Source organism: Drosophila novamexicana, unplaced genomic scaffold, assembly GCF_003285875.2.
Source record: "Drosophila novamexicana strain 15010-1031.04,08,12 unplaced genomic scaffold, DnovRS2.1 tig00000108-arrow-pilon, whole genome shotgun sequence".
In the NCBI taxonomy this organism is placed as follows: domain Eukaryota; kingdom Metazoa; phylum Arthropoda; class Insecta; order Diptera; family Drosophilidae; genus Drosophila; species Drosophila novamexicana.
This window is the reverse complement of record NW_020824772.1, coordinates 2,227,156-2,245,933: the sequence shown is the minus strand read 5'-3', so window position 1 is coordinate 2,245,933 and position 18,778 is coordinate 2,227,156. Positions and strand designations below refer to the sequence as shown.

At 37.7% G+C, this 18,778-nt stretch overlaps 1 protein-coding gene and 1 long non-coding RNA gene across 2 annotated transcripts in view; one reads left to right on the top strand and one right to left on the bottom strand.

The window, feature by feature from the left end:
* The first annotated feature begins 2,293 nt into the window (after window positions 1-2,293).
* Window positions 2,294-18,778, top strand: part of LOC115757721 (pneumococcal serine-rich repeat protein) — a 58,658-nt gene continuing 42,173 nt past the window's right edge. The window contains exon 1 of the mRNA XM_030698087.1: window positions 2,294-2,772. Within this exon, the coding sequence (XP_030553947.1) occupies window positions 2,294-2,772 (479 nt within the window). The remainder of the gene's footprint in view (window positions 2,773-18,778) is intronic.
* LOC115757722 lies at window positions 3,216-4,227 on the bottom strand. Its single transcript, XR_004017368.1, has 2 exons — window positions 3,994-4,227; window positions 3,216-3,769 (listed from the first exon to the last, which is right to left on the bottom strand). It is a non-coding gene; the product is annotated as an uncharacterized LOC115757722 (long non-coding RNA).

Here is an 18,778-nt window from a genome sequence, read left to right as displayed (position 1 = left end):
GTATACTATCCATTAATAGCTTTTACCAATGCTGCAAAGATCAGCATTCGCTGGACAGGGTGTTAAAGATATTATGCAGCGAAATATTTTTTGCGCTTACTTCATACTTTTCATGCCATTTTTTAATTATTTTTGCATGTATTTATTGATTAATTTGTTTTTTTTTTTTTATTTGTAGAAATTAAAGTATGTTTTCATTATTGAAACCTAAAATAAAAGCCTTTAGTGCATTGTGTATATATTGTGTATATTGCTCTTGCATATTTATGAACTTTTATGTTTGGTTTATTGATTGCAGCAAAGCTTTTTCTTTTTTTTTGAATACTTGTTAATTTGTTAAGAATGCATTAACAACAGCTTATATTTGCAATTAAATATGCTTAACCATAATTTAACAGTTGTCCTATTTTTATCACAATTTATCATTTGGTTTTTGTTTGACATTGTAATTCACTTTTAATGGAAGTCGAAAAATACACGTGTGCGTTATCAGATATTAGAAATACACACACAAAAATGCTCACACACACACAGACACACACACACAGCAGGGAAACTGACTAACTAAGCTTCATGCTAGCTGTTGCTGCCACAAGCACACGCCAGGCACCACCACATCAATGTTTGTGTGGCAGCCACATGCTGTGGGCGTGTTTCGTGTGTGTGGGTGTTTGTGTGGGCGGCCATATTCAATATGACCAGTATTGAACTATATTTCCTTTGAGCCGCCAAGCAGTTTGCTCGATTTCCCAGCAGCGTTTTTCCCCTGTTGTGCTTTGATATTTTGCTATTTAAAACTGCATACCAAATGCTCAATAGCCACAGATTGCATTTATCTAATATTCATGGTTAGAAGTTGTCTATTTCCAGGAACTCTGCAAGCTTACGCTATGAAATTCCAATATCGTTTGGTTCACTTAAGCATTTTGGCTCGATAAACAGATTTTATGATTAGTTGAAAGTGCGCCTCAAGGTATGCAGCACTTCTTGCAACAAAATAACAAATTAACTTTTTACAACAGGTTAAAAGGCAGCGCTCTAGGGAAGTTGGTGGAAGATAGCGAAATAGAGTTGTACTCTCAGTAAGAGTGTAAAAAATTGTATATTACAGATGAGAGCTTCCGCTTGCATAATAATTATTGTGTGCATTACGCTTTAGATTTACTTGTTGAAGCTGAATCCATCCCATTGCCCAATTTGTGTTGCCAATTGACCAATCTGATATATGAAGAGGAAACTTGACTTTATTCATCTTAGATATTTTATCTACATTGACTAACTCGTTTGAATTAAGTCCGATTGTAGAGTAGATTGAAAAATGCAATTGATTGATCTCAAAGTTGACCCAAATTGTGCATTTTTGACCAATTTTGCATGCCAATTGGGCCTCCGTACGAGTCTAAATATTTCTTGTCTATATATAAGTGTCATGAATATCTGATTTTATTTATCCGAGCTTTCCAAATGTACGTTATACATAAGCTAAAAATTCCTTATAAGTATTGGGAAACACCATAGAATAAATTTGGGTGAAAAATTGTTGATTTCCGAGTTGAATGGCAATCGATAGTCCTGTTTCGTGTGTGGGTGTGTATTAGCTTATTGTTTACTTGTTTATGTATTTGACCTATATAATAACTCTACAGAAAATATTTTAATTCAGTCACGAAATGTGTAGCACATATAGGGAGTTATCTTATTTCCGATCAATAAATTGAATATAGTACTGTCCGTCCATTATAGACAATTAAAACAGACCCAAAGGCTTGGCCCACGGTTAGTTTGTCATACTTTAAACAAATTTAATAAACAAAAATAAACAAAAAATAAATTAATAAATGAAAATTTAAGCAAACCCGGATCGAAGTCGAAATACTATCAACTAAAATACCATCCATATATTTATTGGGCATGACGAATACAATTTCTATTTAATTTATAATATAAAAAAAACATATTTTATATTTTCCATATTTTTATACAGATTTTAAGTTGACCCCAAAAAAAGGCAACACAAGTTATGCGTGACTTTTTGCGTTGCGGGACATGTAATTAGGAAAATAACATTAAAAAGCACGTCAGCAATAGTCAGAGCAACAACAAGAGCCTCAACAGCAACTGCGACAACAATTACCACAGAAATAGGCATCAGCCTAATCAGCTTATTGGAGTGTGTGTGTGTTGGGAACTTGCGGTTGACAGCTGAACAGAAAACTAGAAGACCACACACACTCATACACAGCCACGCACTAGAAAACACCAAAAGAAAAACTCAAAGCACGCACACACAGGCATGTCAAGTGGACGCAGTGCACGCCTACCGCCCACGCCCACGCCCACGCACAACGCCAACAACAAGCACCGTGTGGCAGCAACAGCAGCAGCAGCAGCAGCAGCCGCTGCTGCAGGTGAGCCCAACAGCAACAACATGCTGCAATACAGCAGCGGCAATGCAACAGCCAACGGGAGCGCTGCGTCGGCGTCGGGCTTAGGCGTAAGCGGCCTTCAAATGGGCATGAACCTGACCAGCATGTCGACTGGCGTTGTGCCCGGCGGCTATAACCTTGGCTCGCTCTCCGGGGGCTGCAGCATTTCAACCAACGATGCGGCAACGGAGAGCATACCGGGCGAAACCATCGATGTGCTGGGCCCCGAACTGGCGGTGGCAACCTCGCAGGTGCTTGAGAATTTGTCGGAGAACGAGCGCAAGATGATAATCGAGGTGCTCAATCGGGACGAGTCGGTGCGGCAGCGTGATGCTACCAGAATAATGTGAGTACCAACTACGCTCAAAAGTCTCTAATTAAAAGCTTCCAATGCGATGGCTGTATGATAAACGTTTCGCTTTCAAATTGAAATGTAGAAAGAAAGGTTTGCTTGAATAGAACTGTTGTCACTTTATATTGAACTTTTCTTTGATTTTTTCATTTTTTTTACTAGTTCACCTGCATTTATGTTGCGCCGTGTCCGTCTGTTTGGCACTACTTAAGCTAGAGACTTGAAATGTGGATTATATCCTATAAGCTTCGCCCACGGGGCCGTAGTAAAGAGCGAGAGCAAAGAAATCCCGATTAAAGCAGATCGCCAGCAGCTCGTTTGAAGCAAATTTTGCATACCGTAAAGAAGTATTACAAATTCTGTCACACCCGTCTGCAATATTCTTATTTATATTTTTTTCTTTCGAATCATCCCTTTGAGAAGCGCAATATCAAATATAAATGGGCGAAAGTGCATTTATTTCCAGGAAAAGCTCTGACAGGATTTCACAAGGGTTTTTTCTCATTCGAGGTTTTAAGCCGGCGTTGGCCAAGAAGTTTGTGTTAAGCCTGGGGCTTTCCACGCTTTTCTTTGCAGTTCTCCTGAATTCCTCTTTATCGGGCTGTAAAAATAACTGAAACTTGTTTATAGCAAAATTAGAAATGACAAATGAAAAACAATCCGGATGAAAACGCATTGTGCAAATGCAGTCCTTTACAATTCTGATGGAACAGACATCAACCATATTTGCCCGAAAGCTTAAATATCTCTTAAATGGCCTTATAGCAAGCACTTCATTTTATAGCTGGACTAGCAGATATTCCGGTGCAGACATACAACTCGGGTTATGGCCACTTCTCGCAGCCACCTTGGCTATAAAAAGCGTTAATACACTGTACCTGATTTCGACGTCAACTTTAGCTCCTAGTCAGGGCATACGCTTTAACATGTATGCAACAGACTATTATATTGGCCTATCTGAAATCTTGACAGAAAACGAGTCAGCGCGTTTCTGAAAAGAAGACTTGCATCAGAAGACATGCAGATCGCGAAACCAAATAAAGTGTATAAATTCTTCATTAGAACGAAAAGCTAAATCGATATTTTCATGTTTATCTGAAGAATATAGATACTTCATATTTCGTATGTAGACTCTGAAGCTACGTGTTGTGTAACTTCTAGTCGGTCACCTCCGACTGGAACACTCTTATATGTTATACTTGCTAATTTGATTACCTTTTTTTTATTTAAACAACTTCAAGCAATACGAAAATTAAATATGTAATTTTATTATCAGAGATTTTGTGTTACGCGCTGCTTTTATCATACCGCTCCCGCATTGGACACACTGTTGCCTGCAACTATTCTGCGAATCTTTGCTGCGCTTCAACTTTTATGTAAACTCTATTAAAACCCACGAGCTAATTGAACCACGGAACGAATTCGTATTCGACTCGCCAAATATGTTTTTTTTTTTGTATGCCCTGAATCCCTTGAAAATTGTTAGAGGGGTATAATGGTTTCGTACAAATGTATATAACAGGTGGGAGAAAACTTTTCCAGTGTGCTCTTGATAAAAATGAACAGCCAAGTCAGTCTGTTAGTCCATATACGAACACGTCTATGTCAGAGACTACAAGAAATTTAAATTTTGAACGGACGTCCTTTTAGAGCACCGAAGTTAATCAGGAACGCATTTCCCAAATAAACTTAGTGTGGGGCAAATGAACAGATATATATATATATATATATATATATATATATATATATGTGGTTTTATGGGAAAACTAGACCCTTTGTAAAGGCAGCTCAGGGTTCAGGGTATCTCCTAGTCGGGCACTCCCGACTAGAGCACTCTCACTTGCTTCTTGCTTGTGTTTGGTATTTTTTTCATTTTTAATTAAATGTCGAACAACAAATGCTGTGCAAACAGAGAACTGTTTGAAGCTGAACAGCAGCTGCTGCACACAAAGCCACACAACCAAAAAAGCTGACGTTAATGCACTTAGGGCTCCAGCTTTATGAGGACTGCAGCGAACTACGGGTACAACGTGAGTTTCTTGGGTGGCGTTCACCGCGTAGCTCGTATCGCACGTTGCGTAGACCACAATTTACTGCCAGGAAATTCGAGCTTCTGTGTGTGTGTGTGATGCTTGGGGCAGATGCTAAGCCAGGTGAGCTTCAATCGCCAGCGGTATTTGGGCAAAAAATAACGCGCATGCCGCGGCGGCAGTCAACTAATCTCAGGCTCAAAGCCAGTCGCAGTTGCTCAGCTCCTTCTGCCGCTTGTGGCATTAAATTGATATGCGCGACAAATTGTTTTCACTTCGCTTAAGCGGCTTTTGGTTCAATATGTTCAAATTCCACTTGCGATTTGGTCTACACCCCCTCCCATCAACTAACTCTTTCCCCCAGTCGGATCAAAAATCCAACACGTGCGTCAGTTCGTGCTCGAATCGTGTAGGTTATATTGTTTGTTTCCCATTTTTAAAATTTAGACCAAGGAAAGCGTCACATTTTTTGTACTCTCTAGCCATTGAGAAATTGAAAAATTGGGTGTACATGAGACACAATAAACCAAATATATTCCTGGTCACGCTGTCGCTCTCTCTCGCTCTCTCTTTCTCTGTCCGTCTGTCTGTACTAAGTAGTGATTGGATCTTGGATGTTTCATAAAATCGAAAAATCGAAAACAATACAAAATATTTTACTTTTTGCGTGCCTGCCCCTCTCTTCCATTTCTAGAAAAAACCTTGGCCTAATGCAGCTCTCAGCTGTATACAGTATATATTTTAATTGGGCGAGCACAATCGAGTTATTTATTTATTTGATGTTTTTGTGTAGCTGAATATGATTTTCTGCAAAACGTAGCTCAATTTTATTGTTTTTAATGTACTCAACTTGCGTGACTACATGATTTTGGTTTTAGTCAGCCCTCGATATGCAATAGGGTTGATTGTTATATGTTTGTATATAGGATAAGACTTCTTTTATGGTGACATGTGGCAGGTCGGTTATCAATCGATACATCGAAATGCCATATTCAACTGAGTTTCTGAAAGTGAATTTGAAAATCGAATCCAAGAGACTGACACAAAACTAATCTAATGAAATAGCTTACAACTTTAGGTACGTAATTAATTGGGTGTTGTCCCATAATTTTTACCCTTTTTAGGTCAGAACAATTAACGCTATTGTAGCCTTAACAGGATGTTTATGAGGGTTAGAGAAACCAATTACGGCGTGTTACCTGTTAGTCATAGTCTAGCCCTGGTAATATTGGGCAGCGAGTTCTATTTTATATTCATATAACAGGGTTTAACTGACAATAAGACTTTTACTTGGAATTTCCTGGGAAAGTTGACATTTGCTTTGACAAGTAAAGAACTCTTGTCCCTCTTTACTTACATAACAAATACAGATTAAACTAGATTTTTAAAGGAACATATGTAGACGCTCATTCTTAACTCTAAGAATGTTTTTAAATAAATGTCCCATCAACATAGCAGGGAAATCTTATTGCCATGACGTAGCCACAAGTTCTACTGTTCAAATTTAACTGGCCCTTAAATCACTTTCTTCAATTAAAGAACCGTCAGCATGAGTTCTAGTGCGACATAGTATACAAGTACGATATGAGCACATAATGCGGGTTAATGCCTCGTGTGGCACAAAGTCCGTTGTATTTTTTTTTTTAGTGCCAACTCATAAACATTTCTATTACATAGCCAGTTCAAATAATGTGCACATAAATCGCAGCCATTGCTTTCCGTTCGGGCGTTGATTTAGTTAAAATGTGGCCGCCTTTTAGGCGTCTCTGATTGCTTAATCATGTTGGGTGTGTGAGTGTGTGACGGAAATGGCTAAATTGAAAAACGCCACTGGAGCTGATGTACACCAGGGGAGTGCTGAGCAAGAGGAGCTGTTAATAGTGGGTAGCAATAGGTCAGATGTGGCCGCCATGACAACAACCTTAGCCGCTTCGCCTTCTGCCTCTGCCAGTGGCTCAGCTTTGGCAACAAATAATGTTTCCATAATGATAGCGGGCAGGGACGGGTGGACATAAAGTGCGATTGGTATTGTATATATATAGATTGGCCTTATATTGAGTAAAGCGTCAATAATGACGCCTGATGAAATAGAAGATGATGAATGAACAATAACGTGGCCTCCGGCTTGCCAATCTTGTGCTATTCTATCGCAGTGCCATCTGCCAGTTGGAAACGAAGCATCATTCAGATGTTTGGCATTTCATTATCGTTTTAATCAGTGCCCGAGTTGGCATTAACATTAAGCTGTCGTTAAGTAAAAGTAATTAATTTGCAGGCTTCTTGCTAGTTGCAAGCTAAAAGCTAGCATTTTCTAGGAAAACTGCTGGAAAACAACTTAAGTAGTTGTATTTATAACCTTCGCTTTTATATACGGGTTCATTAAGTGTTTTATGACTTGGTTTTAAGTGTTTCTGCATTGTAAATGTTTACAAGTTGCAGCAGATATCGAATGTAAATAAGAAAATTAGAATAAAAGGTATCTAGGGAGGACAAATGTGTTCTAGGCAAAAGTTCCAATTGCTGGTAAACTAATAAGGATCATTTTCTATTAGCTTGGACATTTGCTAAATAATCGCAAAGAGATTATTTTGCTTTGTTTTATAAGACCATGGACTGTGATGTAAATGAACCTTAAAATTAGCTGTTTCTCAGACGCTCGACCAAAGAGAAATCTGAATCTGAGGACGTATGCTAGACATGTATTAGAAACAGATGGAATACTCTTGCAGTTGACCATAGGCAGCTACTACTCAACAATGAAATAAGATAGAAACAAAACTCGAAAATGATGTGAATATAGAGAAAGAGAAAAGAAGATTATGAAATTTTAGCGACCATGCAAGCTATAAGCTTACCTGAGAATTAATTAATATTACGAACAGCTGAATTCGATGCCTTTGAGTATAAAGGACAGACGAAATTCTAGGCGAAATTATGAAATTTGATAGAGAGATTTCTTGCCCTTGGTAATGAGATTTTCTGCCATTTGAATCTTAGACTGCTACACTATACCATAATATAAGGCATAAGGTTAGACTGATAAACGTGACCATGGAGAACTTATAATTCCATTGGAATAAATAATTACTGAATATATATTTAGAGGATGTAGTGCTAATGCAGCCAGAATGTATGTAACAGTGTAATGTGACTATGGACAGGAAAACGCATAACAAGAAACCTAAAAGAGATTACGGAGACCATTAAAGCATCAAGAGATGGCAACTCACGTGTTGATAAATGACATTTGGAAGAGAGCAAAGAGAAGAAGAGTAAGTTCAATAAGTGGCCATGGGACACTCAGTATTATCTTATCTTAAGAAGACTGAAATAGTAATTGCCCCATTATAAGCTTTAAGTTTTAGCTTAAAGCTCCAAAATCGATGCCAAGGCAATAAACTGAATTAAACTAATAAATACTTAATAAGCAAATCTTCTTGGGCTCGATTCACCCCAGGTTGACAGGACGCACGCGACACTCTATCAAGTGGCCAAGTAACCAGGCAACGCAATTATGCGCTAATCCAGAGCATGTGTCACATACATGACGAATGTCTGTATCGTGTGTAGCTCACCTGCCTGCGGTAGACAGGCAGTTGGGTCGGGCCACTCCTGGCTTCCATATAGATATCTGTTACAGCCACCTGTGTATCTGGCCGTCTGGCAGTGCGCCTGTCCATCAACCTGGCTGCTAACTTGGCTGCCTTTGAAGTGGCTTTCGTTTGCGCATGCCACGAGTTGTTGCACGCGCCTCAGCTCAAATAGCTTTGACTCTTCGCAGAAATGCAACAAGCGAATTGCTGCTGCTGCCTTTTGTGAGCGTGCATCTGGTGCCGCGTAATGAGCTTCTTGAAAAGTTATCTCATTTCCGTGCTGACGCACAGGCACCCGCTGAAAGCTTACCTAAAGATACCTGTGTTTGTCACTTCTCTTAACTAAATTAAATTAAATGCCACTGCCAAGCTTCATCTTTCTGTTGTTCACGAACTTCATTAACCGCGGCTTCATCTGTGCCGCCCACTGGCCATACCCTTGCACGTCCTCCCACTCCAACTTCATTATCATCTGCTGCCATTTGATTATGTGCCACTTTGTGAGAGTAGAGGCTGGACTGCGTGACACGAGCAACACGTTACTAACGCGACTCAAATTTAGCTTTCGGCGTAAAAGTTAAAAAAGACTGTCCCGTATAATTCTTAAGCATCAATTTATGAAATACATTTATGAGCATAAATATAAAATAATCGTATACTTAGAGTAAAAGGTCGTTTAAATAATTAGTATACTTGGTATTTATTAAGATAATTTAGTTGTTACTCTTAAATTAAGTGGGTATGTTAAAAAATTACTAATATTTTGTTTCAATGCAAAAAGAAGAATAATAATTGGAATAACTGAAAGAGGCATTTGATCAAGGACATAAACATGTATGGAATAATCTATAAAAGGACTTTTAATATAAGGTTAAAACTTTTCAACAATTTTTCTTTGCTTACAAAAATATTTTAAGATAATTTTGGAATGATAGAAAATAATAATATCTCTCTATATTGTAAGATCTTCGAAGTTGCAATTCGAACAGAAAATTGTGGATAAGGGAGTCAAATTATTGATGTTATGAAATATTATAAATAAGTATATTATATCTGAGAGTCGAACTAACATGCGTGAGGCCGCCGGTTCAACTTCGACGGCAATTTTCAAATTACACTTGTTTATTTGGTTTGTTATTTTATGAAAAATAAATTAATTAAGAAACAACAATCAAAATCACTATATAAATAAAATAACTATAGATAAGCTGAGTATATCAGAAAATAAAGTAGAGTTGATAAACTTGATTATATGTGTCGTGCGTGGGTCGTGTCACTTGACACGCGCCCATCTCAAGGCGCAGAGCCAGAAACACAGAGCCGAGAAGGGTCCGTTTACTTTTGCTTCTTGGTTAGTTTTTCGCTTTGGTGTGCTGGTTGGTGACTGCGGCTTTTGCTGTTATGCTTTGCAAATTTTACTTGCTAATGCTTTTGATTACTTTTAATTACAATTTGGCTGCTAGGCTACGCTGGCCAACGTTCGGGGCCAGTTGGCCCCCAGCTTCAACCTGAAGTGCCCTATTTCAGGTCCGAGCTTCGGTTATGTGTATCAAACTTTTGTGCAGTCAGCTGTTACTTGAGCTGGGTCTTCAAAACGTGTCGAAATATCTCGTTTATTTTTTCTTGTTTATTTCCTTTCTATTTTTTTTTTTTTTTTTGGTTTTTTTAAAGTTTTGTCATCAAGCGATTTAATTGGTCGCTTAACGCTTAGGCTAGCTTATTATCCGACGCAGAGAAACTGATTGCGCTCTTCTCCGAGCTGCGTGGTAGGTCTTTATGTTTTCCTCAATATTCCGGTGTATATCCTAAAGGCCAGTCTGCAGTCGTAAAAATCAACGCGCCTGAAAGCATGCAACAGTATTTAAATGTAAATAATATGCAAACATGTGAAAGGGGAAAAGGTTGCTCTTAATTAATGCAACACATGCCATATGCATTTTGGCCGCCAGCGAACACAAATAACATAATAAAAACTATTTGTCGAGCAATATGTACTGTTATGTCTGCCCTTGGGCTCAGCAGACATGCCACATCGTAGTGCCTCTTGTAGCTGCATGGTGCTGACCAATTAAATGCACATTTTAAATGTTATTAAACAATTATGATGTTTATTAGCGATGTCATGACAGTTTTCCCTATAATGCCACTCTTAAGCTACCGAAAAGGCAGTCAACTTTGTGAAAACTCTCACGCCAACAACTCTGAATGACAAGATAAGAACTTTGAAGCTCGCAAATTCACTACACTTACGAGCGGCAGCGTATAGCCTTCGGCAAAATCTGTGGAATTATTATTGACAAATAAGAAAATAAATAAGATAAATTGAATGATGGGAATCCAAGTATATATAAACATTTTTGTAAAGGGGCGTAAATTTGCACTTTATATCTAATAGATTCATTTAAATCATATCAAATAAAAAATAAATAGCTTTTAAATTTATTGCTTTTCTTACATTATTGTTTATTTTTATAAAAGAAGTATAAAAGAAATGTTCACTATTAAAGCTGAAAAATAACTTAATATCGTTAAATATCTTTCTTAATTTTTGATTTACGGATTCCATTATACGTGATGTATTTTATTTATAATAAATGTACTTTAGAAATTATTTACATAATCATTTGTATCAGATTATATCAGCATCATGATGAATTAATCGATTCACTGCTTGGTCTCATGACAATGCATCGTATTTTATTGTTGTTTAACACTAAATTTGTTATCATTAAAATGACGTTTCAAACACTGACAAATGCAATCAGTGCTGGTAAAGCCTTTACGCTCGGCAGTGTATAAAAATGTGCTGAAGAAAATACTTTGGGAAATTTTTCTTAGCGTTTTCCATGAACAGAATTTTACACTGGCCAGCCAGAGACAGCAGCAGCAACAACAACAAAAATAACAATAACAAATAACAACAACAACAACAAGAATGCGACTCGTCTTTCTCATGAGTGCATAATTAAAATGATAGCAACAGGCGACGTCGCGTTCTGTTTAATGATAATGTGAGAAGGGCGCCTCAGGTAGCAGCAGGCAGCGCAAAGACACGCTAATAGAGCGACAGAGTGTAAGTTTGAGCCAGCGAGAGAGGGAGAGAGAGCGCGCTGATCGCATCGCTCTCTTTGTGCAGCTGGCTTTCAACCTGTTGCTTTCAATCGACTGTTTCAACCGAGTGCGCGCCGTTAAATCTCGGCGAACGACTCCGGAGCTCAGTCAACGAACGCGTCTTGAGCTAAGCGGACGTCAACACGCAGTCGCTGTGTGTAACGGTGCGAGTGTGTGAGTGTGTGTGCAAGAGAGAGAAAGATAGATAGCGGGTGTGTGTATGCGCGTTGCCGGTTTGAGATTTGTGTATTTCTACCTGTGCCCGTAGCAAAAGTATATCTTATTGATATGATCCCCGTTTTGACTGATATTTAAGGTATATGAGCTACAAAAGTATCTGACAGATACCACACGACGCCCAATCTAAGGCATGCAAAGCAGCAGCTAACGACGCGACATTAAACTCTAAGCAACGAACCAACAAAAAAAAAACAAAAACAAAATAAAAACGAATTGATGATATATAAAAGAATTTCTGTGTGCACAACAGAAGATAACCAATTTGGCAAAAAGAGTATAAAAGTTTGCCAAAAAAACAAAAAAAAAAATAAGAAAAATTACTAAATCCACGACGTGGGGCCATAACACGCCCAACGAATCCCAAAGCGAGCTGCCGCAGCCACAAGATACAAAAAGTATCTCAATAACATAAGGTAAAATGGAACAGCTACATGCGATTACTCTACGTGCACAATTGCGCAATTATAATAGTTCTTTCTTGTTGTTATTATTATTTTTTACTTTAACATTTTTCCTACCTTATTTGCTTCACATACTCGGCAGAATGCGGTGTGTGTGTGTGTGTGTGTGTGTGTTAGTGTGTGGCTAAAGAAATGCGGGTTATTTTAACGGTTCGGCTGTAAATTTAATTAAAGCCCAGATGTGAAGTGTGTGCTGCAGGGTTGGGGATACAAAAATATCCAGTTGCAAACAAAGGCGCGACATCGCGGCAGAAAGGTGTAGAAGTTATGCACGAGGCCAGCAGCCCTGTTTGCATTTGTATCTTTTGGTTGTATCTGTGTGTTTACTTTGTTTGTCTTTGTCTGCGCTTGGCTCGTTAAAAGCGCATTACACACACAGCTCACGCATTTCACGAATGCACCCACTCCAGGCCAGAGAACCGTCGCGTTCGCATTTCTTTACGCAGTATATCTGAATGCGTATACCTTGTATACCATTTTATATGTATCTGCTTTGGGCTGTTTTTGCTGCTTTTAACTTGTCTGTGTTTGCTTTTTCTTGTCGAACTTGGCATGCCATAAGTTCAGCTTAATTCTTATGGCGCACATCGTCGCACGTCTCAAATGCTTTTTTGTTTGCCGCCGCCGCCGCCGCCGACGCGGCTTAAAAACTTCTATACCAAGTGCCAAATTGCAATCGTTAGCCGCATATGCAAACCACATTTGATGGGTCCATCAACTTGAATGAATTTGCAATTTGGCGATTGAGATTCGTGTTGTTGTTTTTATTCCTGGTACTGAGCTCACCTTGCACAGCCCTCACAACAACAACAAACGCAACAACAACAACAGCAACAACAATGTCTAGCGCATGACTAATGGAGCGCTGCGTCAACAGCAACAATCTTAACAACAACAAATGTATCTGTTAGGTAAAGTATCTTGTAGGTGTGAACTCAGTTTAGGCTAACAAAGCGAGCACATTTTTTATTTTTTTATTTAAGCACAATTGTTGTCAGTGCTTTCTGGTTAAATAGCTCACAGATTGCCCTCTGCATGCAAAGAGCTCACATAACGTTCGTATTTACTTACATTTATATACATTTGTAACTTTGCAACGCTTCGCATTATGCGGCTCAAATTTAATTAGCATATTGCTGCACATTCGTAACTCTAGACCTTGACTGAGAGCAAGGCGAAGAGACAGTGCCGTCGAAGGTATCTCATTTAAAATTTCCCCAGCTTACTTTAGGCTCAATGACATCTGCTTGAAATGAGAATGAAATGTGCGATTAATTTTGGTAGAGTGAAAAAGTAATTATATCTTTAATAATATTAATTAAGCTAAAAGCTGAATTTCACTTTAATTTTGTAGTGAAAAGGTAGTCACAAATTTGATTAAATTGCTCAAATATTGTATTCAATCATAAAATTTTCTTAGCTCACAACCACAATTACAAAAAATAAACATTAATATACTGGATTAAAATATTTGCTACGTTACAGGAATAAATTAAATTGATAAACATATTGAATATTAACAAATCGTAGCTAGATCAGTATGCTATTCTGAACAAAGGCTCTTAAGTTATGCACCTTCGGCATGGTTTAAGCTTAACGGTTTTCTAGCTACTTATAATCTCCGTTTTAATGGTCGGTTTAGACTAGTGTCATCGTTGCTTGCGTTCTTTCAAATTATTAACTCAAATACATTTGGTAGATAAGGCCAAAACGTTGCTTATCTGATGAGCACAGTTTGTGTACATATTTATGGCCACTAGATCCAAATATTTGGACGTTATGTCACGACTTGTGCGTCTAAACGCTTAGATAAGTCAGTCATATTTGTGTGCATTGACCATAAGCGGCACGTACCGTACCGTAATACATTTAAATGAGCCATACGCCGCAGGAGCTGTTAGTTTTAAATTGAAGAAGCAACCGAAAAAAAATGAATATGAAAATATGAACTGGCAGATGACTTCATTAATCATTTATACATATTCATGCAGCTGGACTTTGGCTACTGGACACGCCTTCGGGTGTGAAGCGACGCCTGGTTGTTTTTGCTCGTTCTGCACATTTATCATTATCATTTTCACCAGTTTTTCTTCATACTGAGCTGTTTGCTTTTACTCAGTCGTTTTTCTATTTCCGTTAAATAAATAACTCGAGTTGGTTTTGCTTTTCGCCAGCCAAATGTGCGTATGCGTAATTTATTATAATTAATGCATGGAATACTGACAGTTATTGACTTTAATAACGTTATGTTTCCCCCTTTTTTCTTCACCTAAGCTATGCCATTTACATTGAAATCAAATGATTAAAAACAGCTGACACAGCAAGAGCCGTCCACAAATCTGAGGTGTTGCTGAAAAAAAAGATACTTCTAGTTAGCACCCGCTGAGGCGGGAGGAAGGAAAGGTTTTTGGGCCAGTCAGAAATGGACAGTTGGCAAAATCTCGAATCAAGCCAAATGCAAATTGGGTTAACTGTTGTTTAACGACACGATGCGAGAGAAAGAGATTCACATCAAAAAGTCAACAGAGAACTTGGCTAAGATAAACGAGATGAGAAACTAAAACTTTAACTGATGAAAGCTCCGCAAATGAGAAAGGTAATAAAGCAGAAGTTCAACCCACTAATGAAGTAGTTTTGCGCCCCAAACGACATTACTGTCGGGCACCGTAGCAAGTGTTAATGATAATGATGAGCACGTCTCAACATTGTCAAGACTGAGACATTAACGCGTGTCAGCCCGTGGGTGGCTCTCAATTCTTGTTGTTTATTCCCAGCATTTGACATTAGCTCGTCTTAGCATCATTTTTCTGCTGCTCGCAATAGTTTGTCAGGGCTCACATACAGTCCAGACGGTGCAGTCAATACATTTGATTAATTGATAAGTTGTGAAATGATAAAAAACTGTTAATTACTTTTTGCTGCCACTGCCTTCGCCTTAAAACCAGAAATCATGTTTTTCTTTCTTGTGAAAAGCATTAATAATAGGGAAATTACAGACGGAAAATAATTATTTTGCAATTTACATAATTTTCACTTATTTTTAACACGCCTTTCTCAAATTGTATACACGGGGATACTTTGAACTTTAAATATTTTTATTGAAATTTGTAAATCATAAATAAAATTACATTTATTTGATAGCCAGATATTTTGTATCTGGTCTAATTTTAATTTATTAATTATTATGTTCATAAAACCAGTTTTTTAATAAACCTTAATCTCAAAATTGATTTAGTTTAAGTTTAAATTTTTGAATTATTTCAATTTGTTTATTTAGCTTCCTTAAGGTCTTAAGTCAATTTTAATTGCCGACTTTGGCTGACTTTTTGTTTGATTGAATAGACTTGCTTGTTTTGAAAAATCAACAGTTATTTGTTTACATCTATCTGTAATACTCTGACTGATAATTCCTAATAATTCTGGTTCTTAGTATGAATTCTATATAATATTTTCGGCCCTTATGCACATTCCTTAGAATTTAATTGTAATAACGAACTTTTCGGAAAGCTCTTCCTCTTGTTTGCACCTGGACGATTGCAAGCGTAAATATTTCAAATAATATTTCTGTATAGTTTCACCTGCCATCGACTCGTTTTCAAAGTTTCGCATTCATAAACAATGACAATTTCAATTCCCTGAACTTTTGAAAATCGATGCCAACTGCATTTGTGCCATTGTTTCTAAAGAACAAAAGACACGTTAGTTGTAAATCGTATCCGTACTAGCAAGAGATCGTGATGCCAAAAACAACCAATCTGTAATTATAGACAAATTAACGCGCTGCCTTTTACAAACGAAAAAAAACCAAATTGGTTAAATCGCATTAGAAATCGCAATTGAGCGGCGAACAGAAATAAAACAAAAAGTGGCCCCAACCGGCTGCCGTCAATAGCCGTCATTAGATACCAACAATTTTTATTCAGTTGGTTAATACTCTTGAAACACATGACAAAAAAAATGGGTATAGTAGTTTATTGCAAATGTATGTAAAAACTAGAAGCTTGCATCTGTGTGGCCAGAAAGTATTTACATGTAGTATACCATATTCCTTATCAAGATTAAGAGCTGTAAATATATATTCTTGTTGATATCTCCTCCCATTTTCTAAGAATCCATAAGAATTAAATGTGATATATGGTGGGGCAAATAGCACAGAGCAAGTACAGCTGCTGCAAGTTGTGAGAAGTCAGGGTATCCCCTAGGCGAGCACTCCCGACGAGAGAACCCTTACTTATTTGTTGGCTGACAAATTCAATGGCTTAAAGCGTTGGGAAAATGATTTTTAGAATGTGACGGGAAAAAATTGTATAAATAAGCAGCCAGAAAACGAGGCTGATTTTAATCAGTCGATGCTTTTTGTTTATACTTGTTGGAGTAAGGGGTGCCAAAAGGGGGCAAGGGAGACCGAGGGGGCCTGGTGTGGCAGTTGACAACGATGAATCAGAAGGCGGTCAACGGTAACGCCGCTTTGAGAATTGAGCATATTGTGCGGATTGCTTATTATTTTATTTTATTTTCGCACAGGCTGCAAAAAATTGTTACAGTTTTCAACTTAAAATAAACTCATATAAGATGTTATTGTTCCCGATATGTGTCGTTTGTTCTTGCTGTTGTTGTTGTGCGTGGCATCAGCTGTGCTAAAGTGTGTGTTCGCCAAAGTCATTGCTGTTGTCAGCTTAACTTGATTGCCTGCCTGACAAGTTATCCAATTTATTTTTGCCTCCGTAGCTTAATGGACCTTTAAAATGCCAACAATCAATATTTTAGCTCTGAAAGTGTCCATAAATCAATAGCACAAATAGAAAATGTATCTGGGTGAACTATAATAGAGATTCTCTATACAAAGATATCTGTTATGGCTGCATTGTAATTAAAGACCTATTATTGTTTCTTTAACTAAATATAATTAAAAATAGCACGCAAAACTTATTTACTTATCCAATGCACTCAAAAAGCCCATCAAATATTATTTGCATACAGCCCAATCTCTAGAGCTTTCAAAATTCTGTCAAGATATTGGTCTTTATACTATTACTTATGTAAAGCGAAAAAAAATAATTCTTGTTAAAAATAGAATTTAAAATTTCTGTGGGTTTTTAATTAATATACAAGTTGCAAGCCAATATTTATTTTAAAGAGTAAAGTCGAGGGATCCATGCTGGAGTGCCTTTCTAGGGTATGGATGTAAGGCCTTAGTTATCATACATGTGTATAATATGTATACATATAATTTGCTATTTAAAATGAAAAGTTAAGCTTATAGTTTATAACCAGAGCCTATTGTTAAAGTTAATTTTATTATAATACATATGATAATAAATTATTACTACTGATAATAATAATAATAAAAATTATGAAATAAACAAATAATAATAATAAAAGTAATAATAATAATAATAATGATCAAATCTGTGATGATAATCATAATAACAATCAAATTATTAATTAAACTAAATATATACAATCTTAAGCAACCGTTTCGCAAATTGTAGTGTGTTTGTGAGTCATAATACTGCGTTGACTGTTCTCTTTACATTCTTAATTTTATTTATAAACATTGTCAAACTGGTTTTGCTGTCTTTGAGGCAGCCCGACCACAACGAGCAATAACAACAGCAACAACAACGACAACAACAATACTAGTAAACAATGTGCTGTTTGAGCTCAGATGAAGGGAGGTGAACTGTCGGGGCGGTCAAATTGGTGTTCAGTAGCTGCAGCCTGCATTTTGCCCGTTGACTGTTGGCGTCTGATTTCATCTTTTGATAATTGCACGCAATTTTCACGCGGCGCCCACATACACACACACACACATACATAGACAGACCGAAAACTGGAAGCACTAAAATTACAATTGCCTCGAGTTCAGGCATTGGAGAGCTGTCTTTATATGGGGATCTGGCTGCACACTGTGTGGGTTGGCCAAACAAAAAACACGACACTCTGTTGGCCGCATTTGGTTTTGGCTTTAGTGGCAGCCACTTTAAAGTCAAGAAAGTAATTTTTATGAACATTGGTTTCCTCTATTTTGTATTTGTATGCACTGTCATGGCATTTTCCGTGTCAAGCATATGCGGACGATGCATTTCCTTCTACATTTCCCAGGCGTTTGCCCATTTCCCAGCTAGGCAGGCGGGCAGACAACAACAACCCACTTCTTTAGCCTTTTATTGCTCTGTTCTTTCTTTCTCTCTGTGTGTCTCTGTCTTTTCGTTTCTCTGTCCCTGTCTGTCGTTGTCTACGTTGTGTGCTGACGCTTTGTTGCTGCATGTTGCCCTTTTTTGGTCTGGCTTTTGCTTTTGGCCCATAGTTGGGCTTGGCCAAGTCTCGGCTAGGGCCAGTTTGATGCTCTAATGATTGCTGAGACACGTTTCCCCAGCTCCACAGTGCAATTGTTTCCGACTGTGCACACTCTTTGCTTTACCCTGCTGCATTCAAATTGGCCCAATCACTCAAACTGTAGCTTCATTTGCAATCGGACACATTTCTATCTATGTGAAATGGCAAAAATCTTATAAATGCTACAAACTTTGCCAAAGGTGCACTCACACACACAAAAGAGCCA